Consider the following 18,979-nt stretch of genomic DNA (forward strand, 5'->3'; position numbering starts at 1 on the left):
CTCAACACAACCCGTAAAACAAGCAGATACCCTTATAAGGGAATCTTTTTCATGTCTATTGTTCAATGGTTCTACAAGAAAAACAAAAAAAAAAAAAAGAAGGAAAATTGTTGTACTGAGGGTTGGAAGAAAAAGAAAATTCAAAGCTGGCGGGTGAAAAGAAAAAGAAGAGAAAGAATGAAAGAATTGCCATTGAAAAGGTAACGATATTTGTTTACATTTTTACATCCCCATTCATGAGTTCCAGGGATATGATCAATATGAAAAAACAACATATATAAAATCAGAAATCAGGAGCAGAACGGGATATGGAATCCCTGCAGTTGCATTATTAGGTAGCTAGAACCAGCTCATTTGGGACCCTAGTAATTCCTTGGAATCAGATTTCTTTCATTTTTGTCAAAAAGATGGCCGAAGACAAGAAAACAAAGTATGAAAGAACCCACGTTAACTTGTTTATCTCAATATAATATACATATTAATTATAACCTTTTCTTCTCTCTTCTATCCTCTCACATCTAGACGTTTATCCCGTTTAATGCTACTACAGAATATTGATAACAAGAAGATCGATCTCATGATCATCAACACAATAAACAATAACGAAGAATGAGCTTTTCATGATATACATAGAAATTGCATGTGATATTGGCACGGCTCAATCAGATTAAAGAACCCAGCAGCCGGTAATTGAGAACTTTGATTTGATTGAGCCATGCCAACATCATCGCTTTCACCAACTATCAGTACTCAGTGAAATTAACCCTAAAATCGATGGATGAAGCAAAGGAAGGATTCATGCAGTATCTGGCTAGCCTCTTCTCTGATGTGAGTTCATGAATGGAGTCGCGAATTAATACTGATGAATTAAAGCAACGATCGATAAGCAACAGACTGATAGAGTAGAAAGGAGAATATACCAAAAATCAAGAGGAAAGGAATGAGTAGATAGACATAGAAATGGTTGAGACGTCCAAACCTATGCTTTAATATAGGAAAAGGAAAGAGCTGTAGACTTCATTAGGGAAGATTACTTCTGTTACGCCTAATATTTTGGTAAAAATGTGCTTTAGGGCTTTAATTTGTATCCATTAATCCAAAGATGTCCATCAAAACTATAGTTTATTATTTGATATATAATTGTGATCAATGTTGTTGTCATCATAGCATCATCATCATCTTCAAGGTCACAGATTTAATTAAGCTTCGGTAGATCCCACTCCTAAAAACTAGCTCAAGAGAGGAGAGAGTCCAATCACACATATATATCTTAGCAGCCCATCAACTTAGAAATGTGGGACAAATTCAATTTTAATATTTTCCCTCATGCGTGCAAGGCTGGGTTGAAACTCATCACCAACCCACCAACTTGGTGATGTGCGACAAATTCAACTTCAATATCTTCCCTCACGCTCAGCGTGCAAGGTCGGGTCCAAACCCATCACCAACCCACCAACTTGGCAATGTGAGACAAATTCAACTTCAATATCTTCCCTTCACACTCGGCGTGCAAGGCCGGGTCCAAATCTATCACCACCTCAGACAAACGTGACTACGATACCATGACAAAGTGAGTTTAGATAGAACTTATTCCCAAAAGCTAGCTCAAGGGAGGAGGAAGTCCAACCACATATATACACATTAGCAGCCAACCAACTTAGTGATGTGAGACAAATTCAACTTCAACATCCTCCCTCACGCTTGACGTGCAAGGCAGAGTCCAAACTCATTATGGCCTCAAACAAACATGGCTCTGATACCATGATAAAGTGGGCTTGCGTATAACTCACTCTCAAAAGTTAGCTCAAATGAGTAGGGAGTCCAACTGTATATATATACTATAGTAGTAAGGGACATAGCCAGGATTTTTAGTCAATAGGGTCAAAATCATCAACTATAAACCAAAGCTTCAAATCCTATAACTTAGGTTTTCCAACAATTTCTACTAACCCAATAAAATTCAACTCATAAACTTATGAAAACTCATTAAATCCAATTCTAAATATCAAGAAATTAAGTAATATATTAAAATTAAACCAAATCTCAAAATCTATACGACTTAAAGTTTCATCAATTCTTTAAACCATTCAAAATAAACTCAATAACTAACCAAAATTTATCAAACCTAACTTAAAACAACTAATTAACCCATACCTCAACATAAACAAGATCAAAATCTAAGAATTTAATTTTCCAATTTCGAACTCATTTATTAAACTCAATAAAAACACATAACTCATGATCTTTTATCAATTAACAAAACTAAAAGAAAAGTATTTTAAGTTTAAAAAAAAAAAAAATTGAACATTATCTTATCTTGTAATCCAAAAGAATGGCCTTTTTTTAACTAATCCAATCAAAAGAAAAAGAAAATAAGAGAGAAAAGGTTAAAAAGTGTTAATCATGAATTTAAGTGAGGTAAAAATTGTAAATCTATAAAACATAAAGGCTTTTGTTTTTTCAAAATTTGAGTGGTTCCATTGAACCCACATGCGTGAGCGTGGTTTGGTGATGTGTGACAAACTTTAATAAAGATAGATAAGTATTTCAATAGTCAAATGTTTACTAAATTTTGTGTGCTATATATATATATTTATGACGTTGACTTCTTGTTTTATTACCACTTGATAATATATTAAATATTACGAAGTTTTGCCGCAATGTTTTAACCTAAAACTTCACAGTTTGAAAGAATTAATTAACAGTTGGCAATTAAGGTCCTCATGACCCTCGAATACCAATATATAAATTACTGTGATTTTATTATTTTTTTTTTTCTCAATAATAAGATTAGCTAATTAATAGTAACCAGTTTGACTGCGGAGATGGATTTTTCTATGTTGGAGTTGATCGATTTGCAGCACATAACCAAATACCTTGGATTATAAACTGTTAATAGAAAGACTATGTGAAAGATGTCTCGTGAATTAATAACTTATTGACCGAGTTACATATCTAGCGAAGTAGTTAGTAGCTAGGTTTATGTTTGAAGCAGACAACACGATAATTCTAATTCAGTTTTAATCACACAAATCAAACAATTTCTCGATTTCACTGTTTACAATGGTCCTGCCGTCATTTGGACTCAATACTAGACATATTAATTTCTATTTTGGCTTCATCTATGACTCGTTTATTTATCTTATAGGTAATCAATTTCCACCTGCAGTGACGTGTCTAATTGACCTAATTAACGGTCCTTAAATGAAGGGCCGGATCCAGCCCCTTTCATATTAAAAAAAATGAGACTATTATATATATATATCTAGGCCACCGAAAACTTACTATTATTATATATATTTTAAGCTCACATCATATTAAAAAATTAAAACTCTCTCTATTCTTTTTCTCTACAGCTCTACTTATTTTTTATAATTTTATCCCTAAAATTCTTTAGTCTCTTATTCACTTTCTCATGCTATTCGCTCTTAAAACTTTTGAAGACTGAAATTATTATAACTTTCACTACTCAAAGTGTCACAATTAGTTTTATTTTCTGTTTTATCAGTTTTAGGTATGTATATTGTTCATTTTAATTCAATTTATTTTATGGTTGAATCATGCTCTTTTTTTTTTTTTTTTTGAGGTTTTTTATTCTAATTAGAGAGAAAGAGAAATGGGTCTTATCAGTTTATTTTGTGTTTTTGTCAAAGAATGAACCTTCTTTCCCAAAATTAAAATCTTAACTGTATTTTAAAGGATGTTATTCTTCATCAACTACTTTCCTACATTTCAAACGTCACTGTTCAGCTGCTCAAAATTATTAAAGAAATTTGAGTTATTATGTATGTTCATACCAAAAAAATCCCTTTTTTTTTTTAATTAATTCATATTAAAAGTCAACTAGAGTTGGGTATTTAAGATCGGGTCCAAAAACTCGGTTCTAGGATCGATCCTAATAGGCCTGGTCCCAAAACTGGACCAGGCCTAAGGAGGAGGGTTCGGTCCCTCCATTGGGCCCCTTTCCAAGGCCTAGGCCTACACCTTTTGGTTTATTTTTAGCCCTTGGATAATTACTAAAACCCCTTATAAATTTTGAAATAAATAGAAATTATAGGGGTTAAAATAAATTTTACAAAATTAAAAAAAATTTGCATTTAATAACCGTTGGCTGGTAGGCAATAGTCATGGGCGATGGGGGGAAAGGTTTATTTATCTTATAGCTAATCAATTTCCACCGGTAGTGACATGTCTAACTGACCTAATTAACGGTGCTTAAACGCAGGGGTAGGTCCAGCCCCTTTCATATTAAAAAATGAGACTATATATATATATATAGGTCACAAAAAACTTACTATTAGTATATATATTTCAAGCTCACATCATATTAAAAATTTAAAACTATCTCTACTCTTTTTCTCTACATCTCTACTTGTTTTTTATGATTTTATCCCAAAAATTCTTTAGTCTCTCATTATCTTTCTTATGCTATTCACTCTTAAAACTTTTGAAGACTGAAATTATTATAGTTTTCACTACTCAAGGTGTCATAATTAGCTTCATTTTCTGTTTTATCAGTTTTAGGTGTGTATATTATTCATTTCAATTTAGTTTATTTTAGGGTTAAATCATTTTTTTTTTTTTTTTGAGGTTTTTTTCTAATCATAGAGAAAAAGACATGAGTCTTATCAGTTTATTTTGTGTTTTGTGTCAAAGAATGAACATTCTTTCCCAAAATTAAAACCTTAACTATATTTTAAAGGATGTTATTCTTCATCCACTACTTTCCTACATTTTAAACGTCACTGTTCAGCTACTCAAAATTATTAAAGATATTTGAGTTACTCTCTATGTTCATACCAAGAAAATTCCCCCTTTTTTTTTATTAATTCATATTAAAAGTCAACTAGAGCTAGGCATTTGGGACCAGGTCTAAAAACCCAACCCAAAAACCCGCTCCTAGGACAAATCCTAGCAGGCCTGGTCCCAAAACCGGACCAGGCCTAAGGAAAATGGCTCGATCCCTCTACTAGGCCCTCCTCCAAGGCCTGGGTCTAAACCTTTTGGTTTATTTTATAGCCCCCTAGATAATTACTAAAACCCCTTATAAATTTTGAAATAAATAGAAATTACAGTGGTTAAAATAATATTTTACAAAATTAAAAAAATTTGCATTTAATAACCGTTGGCTGGCAGGCAACAGTCATGGGCAGTGGGGGAAAGGTTTATTTTTTTTCATTTCTAACCACTTTATAAATTTTACAAAATTAAAAAACTTTGCATTTAATAACCGTTGGCTGCTGCACTATAAATATCCCCTAAATTTCTCATTTTCCCATGCCACTCAATCTCTCTACTCGAAATCTTCAATCAAATTCTCATTCAATTTATATTTATATTTATAATTTATTCATATTATTTTTTATTTATTTATATTTTTCAATATTATCTCTTATTCATATTATTATTTAATTTTTTTTCATTTTAATTATTTATTATTTTATCATAAATTCATAATGGATTCCCGAAATGATGCATTCAGAGGATCATCCCCAAATGAGTTTTACGTTCCATCCACCGAAGAATTGGAAGGGTTCAATCATTTTCACCATTTCCTCCAGAGGTAGCAACTGCAATTCAACAACCACATTCAGCCGGAACGAGATGCAGCCAAACACAAGCAAGCTACGACTCAACGGGCACGAGCATGACTCAACCCCCTGTTAGTGTATGCCCTAGGAACCAATCGTGTCATCGGTTCTGAGGCATTATGTTTTGTATATATATGTGAATGTATATAGTTTGTATATACATTTTATCTTATCAATAGAAGAAAGTGTTCTTATTTCACATGTGGTTTATTACTTCATTTATATATATATATATGTATTATATGTGAAATATCCGAATGATACAAATCTTTAAAAGATCAAAATCATCAAAGTATTCCCTACATAGGTAATATTAATTGGGCAATAATATTACATAGTAGGCATGTTGAATGCCTCCATAAAATATCATGTGATGGTATTGGTGTGGGTGATTATAAAAATTATATCACTAGGGCATTAGCATGGATACGCGGTTAGTGAACTGTTTATCGAATATGGCCATTTATGATGAATCACATGGACATTTAAAATGTAGTCAATGATTTATCATAAGATCGTACTAGGATATTATTAATCCTTAAACCTAAGATGTCACAGTTGGATTCTGCATAAACGCATATGATTCATATGGTCTATAAACATGAGGCTAATCATGTCATGTGTTAATAAGCTGATTTGGCTATGTGTTATTTATGTGTGAGGACAAGTGATAGTCAAGATGTGATCCGTTGACTTGGTATAGATTGATATCAAGTTCCTAGACAAATGTCAAGATATATTGGAAAAGGGAAATCTCCAACCGGGGTATATAAAATGTTACATGAAAGGTTGTTTCATGGTGACACGTTCCATATGTATTGAATTAAAATTAAGATAAGGATTTTGACATACCATGAATCCATTCTTAATTGGGATTAGACAACGGAAGGATTTGATTATACAACGTGTATGATTGTAAAATGTTTGTTGGAGTATATCTTCATTATGACTTAAGAGTTATGGAGCATTGCTAGATGCCTACCATAATCAGTGGGAGTTTTGTTCATAAAGAGTTATGACAAAACATATCGAAATAAATTGTGATATTAGGCCCACGGCTAGGCCACAGTGAACCTAAGAGGTCACACATAAAAACTAAGGAAAGTGAAAAAATAGCCAAGGAGAGTTGATTGTCCAAGGTTGGCTAGCACCTACCAAAGGTAATAAAGTTATTTATATTAATCATTTTCTTTATATTAAATTGGATTTTACAAGTGGTTGTAATTGTAAACAATTAAAGGTGAAATTGTTATGTAAACAATTTAAGAGTTAAATTGTTAATTGTGATTAAATGTTAATCTAATGTTATCATTTAAAGAAGTTTAACAACTTCATAACAATTATGGAATTGTTTAATGAAGTCCAAAACAATCATTAAATTGTTTACAAGGATTCCTATATAAAGAAAATGATATATCAATTTTTGTGTAGAGAGATCAAAATCTTTAAGAACCCTAAATCTTTCTCTTGGTCATATTTCTTCTTCCCTTAGTGTGGATACTCTTTTGCTTAATTTCTCTTGAAATTAAGAGGCTCCAAGGTTGCTAAGGGCTTAAGGTAACATGTTCTACCTTACGTATTTCAATTTGATTGAAATTTATTTTTTAAACTATGACTATACTTGTTATAGTATGATATGCTTAATTCTCCATGCATTTATCTTTCACCCCCCTGACTGTCAAAGAGGGTCGTGTCTGATGTATGGCGACACTTCACCAAATCAAAACGACCAAAGACAAATGGGGAGGGGGAAGAATCGTGTGGGGTATGTAATTTCTATGAAACCATTATTGGCGTTGAGAATGGGACTTCGACGATGCGACAACACTTGGAGAAGAAGCGCCACCAAATAATGCAGTTGTCCGGTACATCTTAAACCAGATCAGGTAGGCAAATTCAAACTCAACTTAATTTTAATCCACAATCCTCAACTCTCTCAACGTGGCAATACAATGCACATGTTGTACGAGAGGTAATAATAAGATTCATAGTTGTTACAGACTCTCCCATTTGTTTATCTGAAAATCCTTATTTTATTCACATGATTAAAACTATATTTTGTCCAGCATATACCCCTGTTAGTAGAAGTACAAGTAGAAGAGATATACTAAAACTTTATAACAAAATAAATAATAAACTTAAAAACGAATTTTAAAACTTTAGGAATATATCTATTGCACTTACATCAGACATACAGGCTTTAGATCAAAAACATATTTTTTATTTGTCACAATACATTTCTTAGATCATAGTTGGGTTTTACAACAAAAATTGATGGGTTTTAAACTATTATATGAAAAACATAGTGTTGACACTATTTATTTTACAATTCTTGAAGTTTTGCAAGAATATGTATTAACTGATAGAGTTGCAGGGCTCATGCTTGATAATGCAGCTGCTAACATCGCGACAATCTCTTTATTTGAAAAGAGATTGGATTGGCGTGGTGAAGGCAATTTTTTTCACCAGAGATGTGCTTGCTACATCCTCAATTTGATTGTTAAAGCAGATTTAGATGTTATATATTCGAAGATGGAGAGGATGCGCGCGGCTATCGGATTTATTGTCGGCGGTAGCAACAAAAGATGGCAGGAGTACGTCAAATATTGTAGGCAAGAGGATCCACCGGTTTGACCTTTGAAGTTATGTACGGACATGCCTATCCATTGGAACTCTACCTACTTGATGTTGGAAAAAGCTTTGCCAACTGCAAGACAAATTACAGATTTCGTCAACTGGAAAAACCATCCAGAGGAAGTTGTTAGCTATGATGATTGGACGGCTTGTAAACTTTTTTTTCATTTCTTAAAATTTTTTATGATTCCACTAATATATTAAGTGGTATTTATTATCCGACTACTAATTTAGCGTTAGATATTTTACTTCAAATTTTATAACTTTTGCTAAATATAGATATAATGACGTTTTAATGGAAATTGTTTTAAAGATGGAAGAAAAATACAAGAAATATTGGTTAGATATTTCATTCTTATATGAATTAGGCATTGTTGTAGATTCTAGGTTTAAATTACGCGCAGTTAAATGTATAATTACTGAGATAGGTCAACATTTAGGACATGATTATACGTCTTATTTGACTGACTTTAAGCAAAAATTAGAAATCATTTTTTCTTTATATCAGAACAGGTACAATGGAAGTGGAAGTGGAACGTGACATTTTATCTGTGCCGGTTTCTACAATTGCATCTAAGTCAACATTTTCAACAAATGGCCAGATTGCTAAAGATAGAAGATGCTCTTTAACTAATGAGATGATTGAAGTGATAACATGTTTACGAGATTGGACTCATGGAGAGAGAAGACTACAATAACACCCTAAAGATCCCGAACTACTTGGAACTCTTTAGAAACACAGATTTTAATGATTTAAATATTGTTGACGATGAATAATTTAATAAAAAATTATTTAATTATTTATTTGTGAAGCGCGAATACACTTAAGTTAAAATTAACCATTAATTAATTATTTTTTTATTATTTTTTTAAATTAATTACACTTTTAAAAACTTACTAATTTACCTCTGAAAATTACTAAACCCCCCTACAAAATTTCATTTCACCCCTAAAATATAAAAAAAGATAGGGGGAATAAAATTTAGCAGGCCTATAGGGCCGGTCCTAGTCCTAAAATTGCTCATGGGCCTGGGACCGGTCCTAGGCCCATGAGCGACTGGTCCCAAATGGGCCCAAGCCTGGGCCCATTTGGGACCGGTCCTTGACCAGCTCTAAAGTCAATGCAACGTTGATTTGATTTAAGTTTTCTGATCAAAATCATAAACATTTATATTATAATCTTTGAAAGCCAAAAATTAACAAAAATTTAAATTAAAAGAAGGTTTTGCTCAAAGTTTACTCAACACATTTACTCAAAATTTTGCTTCTCATAGATTTATTCAAGTAGGAAAGTATTGTGTTATTGCATTCTTTTCTCTCAGGTTTTTGATATTGTATTATTTTTTTTATTTAAGATTTAGTGATTTTTTATAGTTTTTACTAGTTGTTTGGCAAATAATGGCGAAGCCGCGAAGGCCCCCCTTGGCAAAAATCTTGGATCCACCACTGCTTAAACGGGTAATATGTTCAATCAAAATAACGATCGCAACCTTATAAAATTATTTTCTTAAGAAATCCAACCCCTTTTGGCATATTAATTTGTATTTAATTAAAAACCCCTCAATAATCTCTCATACATTAATATAATCTATTTACACTGACTTATAAATAGTAGTTCGTATTTTAAATATTTAGATAGACCACCAGTAACGGTATTGCATAAGCACTATTTTAAATCCTTTATATCTATTAATGTATATATATATTTTTGGTTTCTTTCGGAATATTTTCTTCTACATTAATTATTTATTGTTATTATTCACGACGCCACACTAACATGGAAAATAATAAATCCAGCCACTAAAATTATCTTGGTTTTGGAGCGGGAGGAAATTCCATATTCAAGAAAAGGATATTCTACATATCATCTGAAAAAATATTTAGGTTCTGGACAGGCAAATAAATTGTACAGGGCGGCATGCACTCATGACTAAACTTCCAAAGCTCTTTCCAGCTAGCTTTGCTAGAGGGATTTATTCCAAGAGAAAGATATTATATTTATAGACATATGCACAACTCATTAAAAGTTGCTCCTAAACTATATATATATATATATATTCCCATAAAGAGAGAACAAATAAAATAAATGTACTTGGCGAATCTACAATTAGTATAAATCCCAAATACATGTACTTAATTAAATAATATCTATTAAAATATATTCAAGAAGACTTCATGTTCCCCAACCTCAGTTTATACTCTTAATAGGGCCATCACTAAATTAAGTAAGCGAAATCAGGGAATGCTGTATGCATACATTTAATATTTATAATATAGGTTAATCAAGATCAAGTAAACAGGAAAAAAAAAAAAAAAAATTTAATTAATTAATTTACTTCACTCGAGCAAAAGCTTCATGATGCATTCAATCAATCAAGCCATGACTCAAAAGCTTTAGCCTAAGACGAAGAAGCTGCATAGGCTAAGCTTTAGAGAGATACATATATATAAACCTTAATTATCATAAATTACAAATAAAATTAACATTAATTCTCTACACAAACAGAGCCCTTATCTTAATTTCTAGTTGACGACTAATTTATTAATGGAGGCAGGACTAAATGTAAATGATCATGGGTTTGTATATGCTCCCTAAGTTTGTCAAACGCTCACTGTCTTGGCTGAGTTGCTACGTTCAAGCTTGAAACGTTCTTGAACAGAAGAGATGTAGCTTGCAGCTTTGTCATCGACCATTTCATCTCCAAATAGGTTATCAAAGTGGTTCACCTCACGATTGTTATCAGCTTGTACAATAAACGAAACCTTTGGCTGAGGCTGAGGCTGAGCAACTACATAGTCCTGATGATGGTGGACGACATAACCCACTGAAGCAGTCGCCGCCGATGGCTGGCTCGGCTTCATAACTTTGCTACTGTATTGTACGTTGGAGGAAGACCTCCCCACTCGGTATAGAGGCATCAGCTTCCCCTTAATGAACCCTCTGCGCTTGCGGTTTGACTCCATCTTAACCTGAATGTTTTTGTTTAGTCTAGTGTGTGTGTCAAATTGTGAGTATTTCAGTACAAGAGGGTGTCTATATATAATGGAGTTTTGGGATTATTTTGATCTTTATTGAAAGGGCCTACAGATAGGCAAGAATCTAAATAAGTTTGTGGTCCTTCGCACCCAGCTAGATATAGGGAAGGCATAATCAGTAATCTCCTTTAAAAATATATAATCTAGGATTCTCCACGTGTTAAAAAGATAAAATTAATTGCCTTTCTAATATATCCTACAGGAGCCAGTAGTTAAAGTATGTTGCGAAGTCTATGAAAACTGTATTGCCACAACCTCAAAATTGAAACTCTTTTGTTTATTTTATGCAAGGAAATGCCCATCGTTTATGCCTTTCAAGGAAATATTTAATATCTGAAAGACACAGGGACAATTTCAGTTTGGTAGCAGTGTGAATCCTACCAAGCAGAATATGTTAATTTTCTTAACAGTGGTAGATCCTACTAGTTAGTTAAGACTTCAAGATCATTAATGGACGTTAGTTATTTTTTTTTTTTTTTTTTTTTTCTTTTGGTTTAAGGCATGGTAATTGGCCACCCTTTAGCACAACTCTTACTCAAGATAACATGTAAGTTATGATCAATACTGTTTACAAGACTGCTTCTGTTCATGAGGTCCACATATATGTTCCTAAAATGTGCTCTCTATGAGGAATATTATGGTTCGTCGAGTGGTTATGTTGTACCTCAAGCTGTTTGCCATCATCAATCTTCCGAAATACAACTCAGAGATTTGCTTTTTCACTTTAATGCGAAATGGACTATAATAAGTACAGAGGACCACCAAACATATTTTGGCTAGACTGGAGAAAGGAGAAACAAAAGAATCATGTTCTAACTTATAGTTAATATTATTTATACTGATTTGTTTTTTATTGCTTGCTCTTTGAAGATAATGTATGAGATTACAATATGCCTCTTCAAAAAGATCAACTTGTAAATCATATATGACCAAATAGCAGTAAATGGAATACGTTCAACTATTTTGGATATAAATGGGTTTGCCAGTCAACCATGAGACGACGTGTCTAGCTTTTCTATATGCAAGAGATCAACCACTTGACCAATACTTTCTATCTGCTTTGTTGTATGATCAGTTGCCATGTGAAATTTAACATCTCAAATTGTTGAAATAGAAAGTAAAATAGATCCAGAAGGATAAGAACTGTTAAGTTGGAGGATAAGAACAGTGTCTTTTTCTACTCCTTCGATTTCACATATTTTTCCAAACAGAACAATACTTTTCATGTTCCAGGAATCCAGGTTACAACAACTCAGATTTAGTAAAGAGATTCATACATTCACCTTTATCTATTTTACACGCATGCATTATCATATCTTCTAATCCTTTACAACTTACAAGAATATATCATGGTATATTTAGCACCAAAGAAAGAAAACTAGATCATCTTAAATCTCTTCGTTCTTCCCTTTGATCTTTAAGTTGATTATAAAGAGGCAAATACAGTCGAGGATTCCACATAGTCTCTTTGTGCAAGTTGAGATGGTTTGCTTTACTCAGACATGTACTAGACAGCGAAAAGTTTCATGATATTCAAAAGTCTGACGATAAGATATTCTACCTGATTGATAAGTCGGTCACCACCCCATAGTTAACAAGTGGGAGTTTGTTGCGATGCTTCAATATATTCTTGAACCCTTTAGAGGGTTTTAATTTTATCGAAGATTTCAGGAAATTTAATGAAGCAAATTAGACCAACTTACCATTGTTATAAACTAAAAATTATATATCACATTAACGTGGTTTTGATGATTTTCTCGATGCCCTTTTGAAGAATTAATGAACGATTTCCATTAGAAATTTAATGTCGATAACTTGCGCACAAGACAGTTACTCCTTCATTTGATTTCACTCTCTTGCATTGTGCTTTTGATGTGTAAAGTGATGAAGAATATTTGCATATATGGACCAAAAGTGCACTCTCTTTTTAACCAAATTTTCTGGATTTGAAGTTTAAAATAATACAGAATATTTTGGTTTATGATGAAAGTTAAAAGAAAAGAAAGCAAACAGTTATTCTCTTCTCTTGAAATACTTGCATAAACGAGCAAATTCATAGCTGTTGTTGATGGGTCTTTATCTTTAATTTGGTTCCATTGACCCCACTGATGTCCCCATGATACTAACCTTCTTTACAACTTCTTCGCTTTGGGTTTATAAACATTTCTGTATCAATCGTGTAAAAGAAGAGACAATACAACCGTACACTGATCTGAGAATGAACTTGGTCTTGCTTTGATTAATTCTTTATTTCGTTGGTTGGTTGCCCATCTTTCTTTTTCTTACTTCCACAGAACAGACCAACCAGCCTCTCCAAGTATTAGGGGTAGGGAAAAAAAAAGACTGAAAACCGAATCAGAAAAGCTGACTCACACTGATTCGAAAATTTGGTTTTTTTGAAAATTGGTTTAGTTTTCAATTTAAAAAATTCATAAACCGATTATTAGGTTGGGTTTTCGGTTTACAGGTTTTTTTAAACTGGTTAATTGAAACCAGATTCAAAAACCGGTTCTTTTTTTTTTTTTAAAAAAACCTAATATAAATTATACTTAACTTCCTAGAGCCCACCGCCGCTACTACTTCTCTCTTTGAGTAATGGTATGGACACTGAAATTCTGTCCATTGTTTAATTTAAAAAATTTTACACCAACATTTGAGTCTCAATCCAAAAAATAAATGTCGTTATCTTTATTAAATTTTTGTCTACATTCAAAGTAATTGGACAAATTTTATTAAATTTTTGTCTATATTCAAAGTAATTGGATAAGTGTCATAAGAATATGACACTAACTCAATTAGGATTCACAATTAATGCATTAAATAAATTTAAAATTTAAAATTTGTTAATATTAAAAGATGGACGCTCGTCCACTTATGAGGACGACTGTCCATAACTATGGACAGTCGCCCTCATTAGAGGACGGGTGTCCATAAACAATTTAGGCAAATTTTTTTAGTTTAAACTATGAATGGATGTCCATTCTAGGTGGACAGCCGTCTATTTCAAATGAACGATTGTCCAATAATAATGGACAGTCGTCCATATTTGATAGATGGTCGTTCATTCGTGAAATATTTGTTAATGTGATACGTGGCTCGTCTGATTCAGTGGACACGTCATTCGGTGTAAAAATTCAATGAAAAACATCGGTGTCCGTAGCATTTTTCTTTCTCTTTATCTTCCTGTTTCATCATCTTCTGTCTTCTCCTCCACTTTTCTCTTTCATCTTCTTCTCTTTCATTTCTTCCTTGCACTTTTTCTTCATCTTTTTCTCCATCTCTTCTTAGTTTTCTCTTTCTTTTTCATCTTTTTCTCCCATCTTCTCAAGTTTATTTGAATTTGTGAAGATGTAAGAAATTTAGAGGACTTAATTTGACTTCTAAGGTGAAGAATAATAGTATGGGTACTAGGTAATTTATCACTTTTAGCCCTTCGAGTGTATTTAATATTTATTATTTATATCAAAACTTGCAAGTGTATATTTACATTTCTCCTACATTTGGCTCGAATTTGAGAGTAGAAGTTTTGGTGGCCAATGGCCAAACTTTTTGCAGTCGATAGTCATTCTGATTTTAAAAACAAGTTTAAATCCGATTAATTGGTGAACCATATATTTTGTTCGGTTCATAACTGGTTTAATCATATAACCGATTCGGTTTCGATTCTAGTTTTTATTTGAATCGAAAAACCGGTTCGGTTTATAAACTTCCTTATCTGGTTTGGTTAACCGAAATTTCCCATCCCTAGGCAATTATCCAAGGTAAAGCGAAGCTGTGTATATGTGCATCAATGAGCTGCATTCCATTTTCGTCGAATGTTCAGTAAATCAACCTAAATAATAAGTTAATAATATACTGTAGACTAAGTGGTGCAACGAATATTTTTTTAGTTTTAGGAATTAGATATTGTTTTTATATAATTATGAGTTTTTTTAAAGGATTTTATAACATATGATGATTTCTATTCACATTATTATTTTTTATTAGTTACCAAGCATATATAATTTCCAACTTTTATTGGCTAAACTTAATTTAATTAACATAAAGTCATTATCAATCTCTAATTTAAATGTAGAACTATAAGCTAAAGTTTAGAAACTTGTATTTAATTACCTACAATTATGCAACGTAATATTACATTTACTATATCTTATGGTAGTTGTAGGATGTGATATTGTGATGTATCAATATTGATGTGATTATTGAGGAAATAATATCACAGCAATTATAAAAAAATTGTAACAAGTGATATTAATATCCTATTATTAATTAATATGCTGTTACTACATCAAATTTCATGTATAGTTGAGAATTGAGATACTTTACAAGAGCCATTTACTGAATTTTGATTTGAATATTCTATTATCAGACGAAAGTTAGTAAAATCAATTGCAGCATATAATAGTGGAAGCGGCTTAATTTGGGCATTTGTTGTTTAGGCCCGCTTTTTTTTGGGCTTCAATTTAGAGCCTTAAATCTCGGATATTTCCCACGAGCCCACCAAAACTCTGGTATGTGGCCCATCTTTGTGCCTAACTAGTAACTGTCTACTACCGACCTCCGAAGTACGTCTGCTTCCTCGTCTTGTTTCATCGTCAACCGAGCCGAAAACCTTGGAGCTTATCCTTAAACAGACAAAAATAAAAAAGAAATTGTAACTAACCATGAGAGCTGAAGAAGAGCAGCATCAATTACGAGTATTCTACGAACTCTGCTCTTCTATAATTGAAATTCTCAAAGTCAAACCAATCCTAAGCACTTGCTTATCTTCTGGCCATGAACGTGATTTGCCCTCTTCTTCAAGACAGCCCATTTCCATATCAAGAGTCTCTCCCACTGCTTTTGCTTCGTTTCTTTTTGGAATCTCGCTCACTTTGATGCTATTTGGCTCTGTCACGTTTGTAGTTGGCTTTATTTTGATGCCTTGGGTTCTTTGTTCGGTTTTGCTGTTATATTTAAGTGGGTTTCTCTCTAATTTGTCTCAACTGGGTCGCTCATTCTTTTGTTCTGGGGATGTGCCTGGTAAGCCTCTCTCTTTTATTTTTGTTTTGCCTGTTCTGTTTTGTTTTGGACATGTCTGATAATTTGGGACAAGCTGTGAAATGATATGAAATTGTGGATTATGAATCAAACTCTCTATTGGTTATCTGTGTGTTTTGTTATTTTGTATTTGTTTGTAGTTTTATTTCACTTTTTGAGATTGTATTAATTGAGCCATTCTTACTGAAAATTCTTTACTTTAATTGTCATGATTTTCTGTGTATGATTTATGTTTGTCATGGATGGAAGATTTATGACTGCTTATTGAATCATTTTATTTGTTAGATGAGTCAAAATGTGAACTGAGTAATGTTGATTTTGGTCGTCTGGGATGTATTTGAATGATCTTGAATGTTAAAGGTAAAAGGTAAAGAGTTTGTTGAAAATTAAGGGGGAGTACCAAGTGAAGTATATAAAGGCTTTCTTTCAATTTTCGCCTTGTCATTCGACATTTGCCAGACATCTATTTCTGCTTTCACGGTTGTAATTAAAATTTTGCCAGCAGATGGGAAAGTTTTACTTCTCCCATCTTTACTTTGATTATTCGCTGGCTTTTTCATGTTTGTCATATATTGCCCAACAACCTCCATTTAAAAACACTTAGTATCCGTTTTCCATCATCTGACCCTTTTTTAGGCTAGAAACTAAAAGAACATCACTGATAAATGTTGCTCCTTCATTAATTTGGATGGAGATCGAACATTTTTTTTTGCCTTGGCCAGTGTGCCCTCTAACTTGGGATTAATCTATTCTACGAAAACTGCTCTCGTCTACTGTCAAGTTGTTGCTACATGTGTTTCTTGACAGGCATAGGATAGCAACTCTTCATCCACATTGTCTTTAGGTAATTATCTTGGAGGGTTTTTCTTGCTTCAACAGTTCCTCTCTATGTATATCAGGGAGAAGGATTGTAGGTAGATTGGAATTTCAATTGACCATGATAAGGGATCAAAAGTCCAGTATGAACCTTACGTCCAATAAAACCTTTGTACTTTTCTTGCTACTCCCTCGTTGTTATAAAATTTCTGCTTTATGCTTGTCAAGTGCTATCATGTTAACCCTCCTTATCCAATTTCTATACCACTTCATTTTTTTCTTCACATACTAACATTTTTGTATATATAGGCAGTAGGTTTTTTTTTTGTTTTTCATTTCAAGTATTTTTTTTCACTTACAATTATAAATTTAGACTGAACTCATTAACAGTTAGTGAGACATGGATTCTAGGGCATTGTATACCCTTACAAGAGATCTTAATGGTTAAGCTAGTCAATAGCTACATTATAAAAGTTGGTTATATCCACATGAAAAATGAAACTTCTTTTACATTAAAAGGGTGGATTGTTATGCTTTAAACAGAGAAAAAGGAGAAATTTGCTTATCTTTTATCACTTACGTCAAACTTATAGCTTGTTCAGTTGTTTGATTAGTTTCATGAGTTTTAATGATACAGAAGTTGGTTGTGTTCAATTTGCTTATAGGTTAATGAGGGTTTCATATTTAACATTTGAGGTTTTGGTGACTTCAGAGTCTAAATTTTGCTGTAAAAGACAGTGAAGGTTTTTGAAAGAATAGAATCCATTAGGATGGAACATTTCCTTTCTTCTATATACTTTCTTGAGGATATAGAAGGGAACATAATCCCATTACTCTCTCCTTTCTTCTATTTACTTTCTTGAGTTGAGGATATAGACGGGAACATAGTTCCATTACTATCTTTTTAAGGTCATCACCCAAGCTAAGTTGTTGGCTCTCAAATAGTGCTTGTAAAGACTTGTATGTGCTATCTCCCTTTCGACTCTCACTTCCCCATGCCTTTATTTCAGTTCTTTAATTGAATACTTGAAGGAACCAATCACCTGGGCTAAGCTTCTTGGCTCGACTAATGCTTGCAGAACTTGTATGTGCTAACCCCTTTTGTCTCAAACTTAACGAAATATTGCCTCTTAATAGTTCTTATTCTTTTCCTGCAGCTTGGAATTTTTCATGAAGGTGAGACTTACGAAAGCTTGAGAGAATAAAATGAGGTTAGCTGCATTATGATTAATGAACAAATAGTTTTAGGCATTATTGATATGCTTCTCTCATATCCCTATGAAGGAATTTACTGAACTGATTAATGTTTGTAAAATTCTATTTGTATTATGAATTTGTACATATATATATTTCTGCCAGTTAAGAAGTGATAATTTTTAGTTCTTTATAATTACCTGCAGTAGTGGTTTAGTGTTATAATTTGTGTTGCATAACTAAAAGATTTGTGGATCCCCTCATTACATTGGAAATGTCAATCTGTAGATTAGTTTTGTGCCTAAACAACCCTGCATAAGATAATTGCCGCCCTGGAACTTCCTATTAAATAAAGCATTTCAACATCACGCCAAATATCACAAACCAAATCTAGCATAGTAAAGACTAATGAATATTGGTTAGAATTAGGGGAAATACTATCATAGGAAATAAACATGAGTGCATAGGATTCATATTCTAGCTGATTACTGGTACGAAAAGATGAGGTTGATCGCTCATAGAAAAGAAATGATGAATAACATTTCAATTCTGTATTGTATCATAGTATATAGCATTTCTTGAAGCTTTTGATAACAAAATGATAATCTGGGCATTCTTTTATAAAACTCTGTAACATCATGTAAGAGAATCTAATCATCATCTGGGTA

The 18,979-nt window shown here is 32.7% G+C and overlaps 2 protein-coding genes across 2 annotated transcripts; one reads left to right on the forward strand and one right to left on the reverse strand.

Annotated features, from left to right (window-relative positions):
• Positions 1-10,826: 10,826 nt before the first annotated feature.
• On the reverse strand, positions 10,827-11,247 carry LOC116145501. The gene has a single exon (XM_031430958.1). It carries the CDS (start codon positions 11,187-11,189, stop codon positions 10,827-10,829), a length of 363 nt encoding a protein of 120 aa, XP_031286818.1. The 5' UTR covers positions 11,190-11,247.
• Positions 11,248-15,817: 4,570 nt separating this feature from the next.
• On the forward strand, positions 15,818-18,490 carry LOC116145589. Its single transcript, XM_031431042.1, has 2 exons — positions 15,818-16,283; positions 18,275-18,490. Exons 1-2 carry the CDS (start codon positions 15,926-15,928, stop codon positions 18,289-18,291), a joined length of 375 nt encoding a protein of 124 aa, XP_031286902.1. The 5' UTR covers positions 15,818-15,925; the 3' UTR covers positions 18,292-18,490.
• Positions 18,491-18,979: the final 489 nt, after the last annotated feature.

This window comes from Pistacia vera, unplaced genomic scaffold (genome assembly GCF_008641045.1).
Source record: "Pistacia vera cultivar Batoury unplaced genomic scaffold, PisVer_v2 Contig462, whole genome shotgun sequence".
Lineage (NCBI taxonomy): Eukaryota > Viridiplantae > Streptophyta > Magnoliopsida > Sapindales > Anacardiaceae > Pistacia > Pistacia vera.

What these genes read in the sequence shown, in the direction of transcription:
- LOC116145501 (XM_031430958.1), bottom strand. Translation starts at nt 11,189, where the DNA reads ATGGAGTCAAACCGCAAGCGCAGAGGGTTCATTAAGGGGAAGCTGATG.
- LOC116145589 (XM_031431042.1), top strand. Translation starts at nt 15,926, where the DNA reads ATGAGAGCTGAAGAAGAGCAGCATCAATTACGAGTATTCTACGAACTC.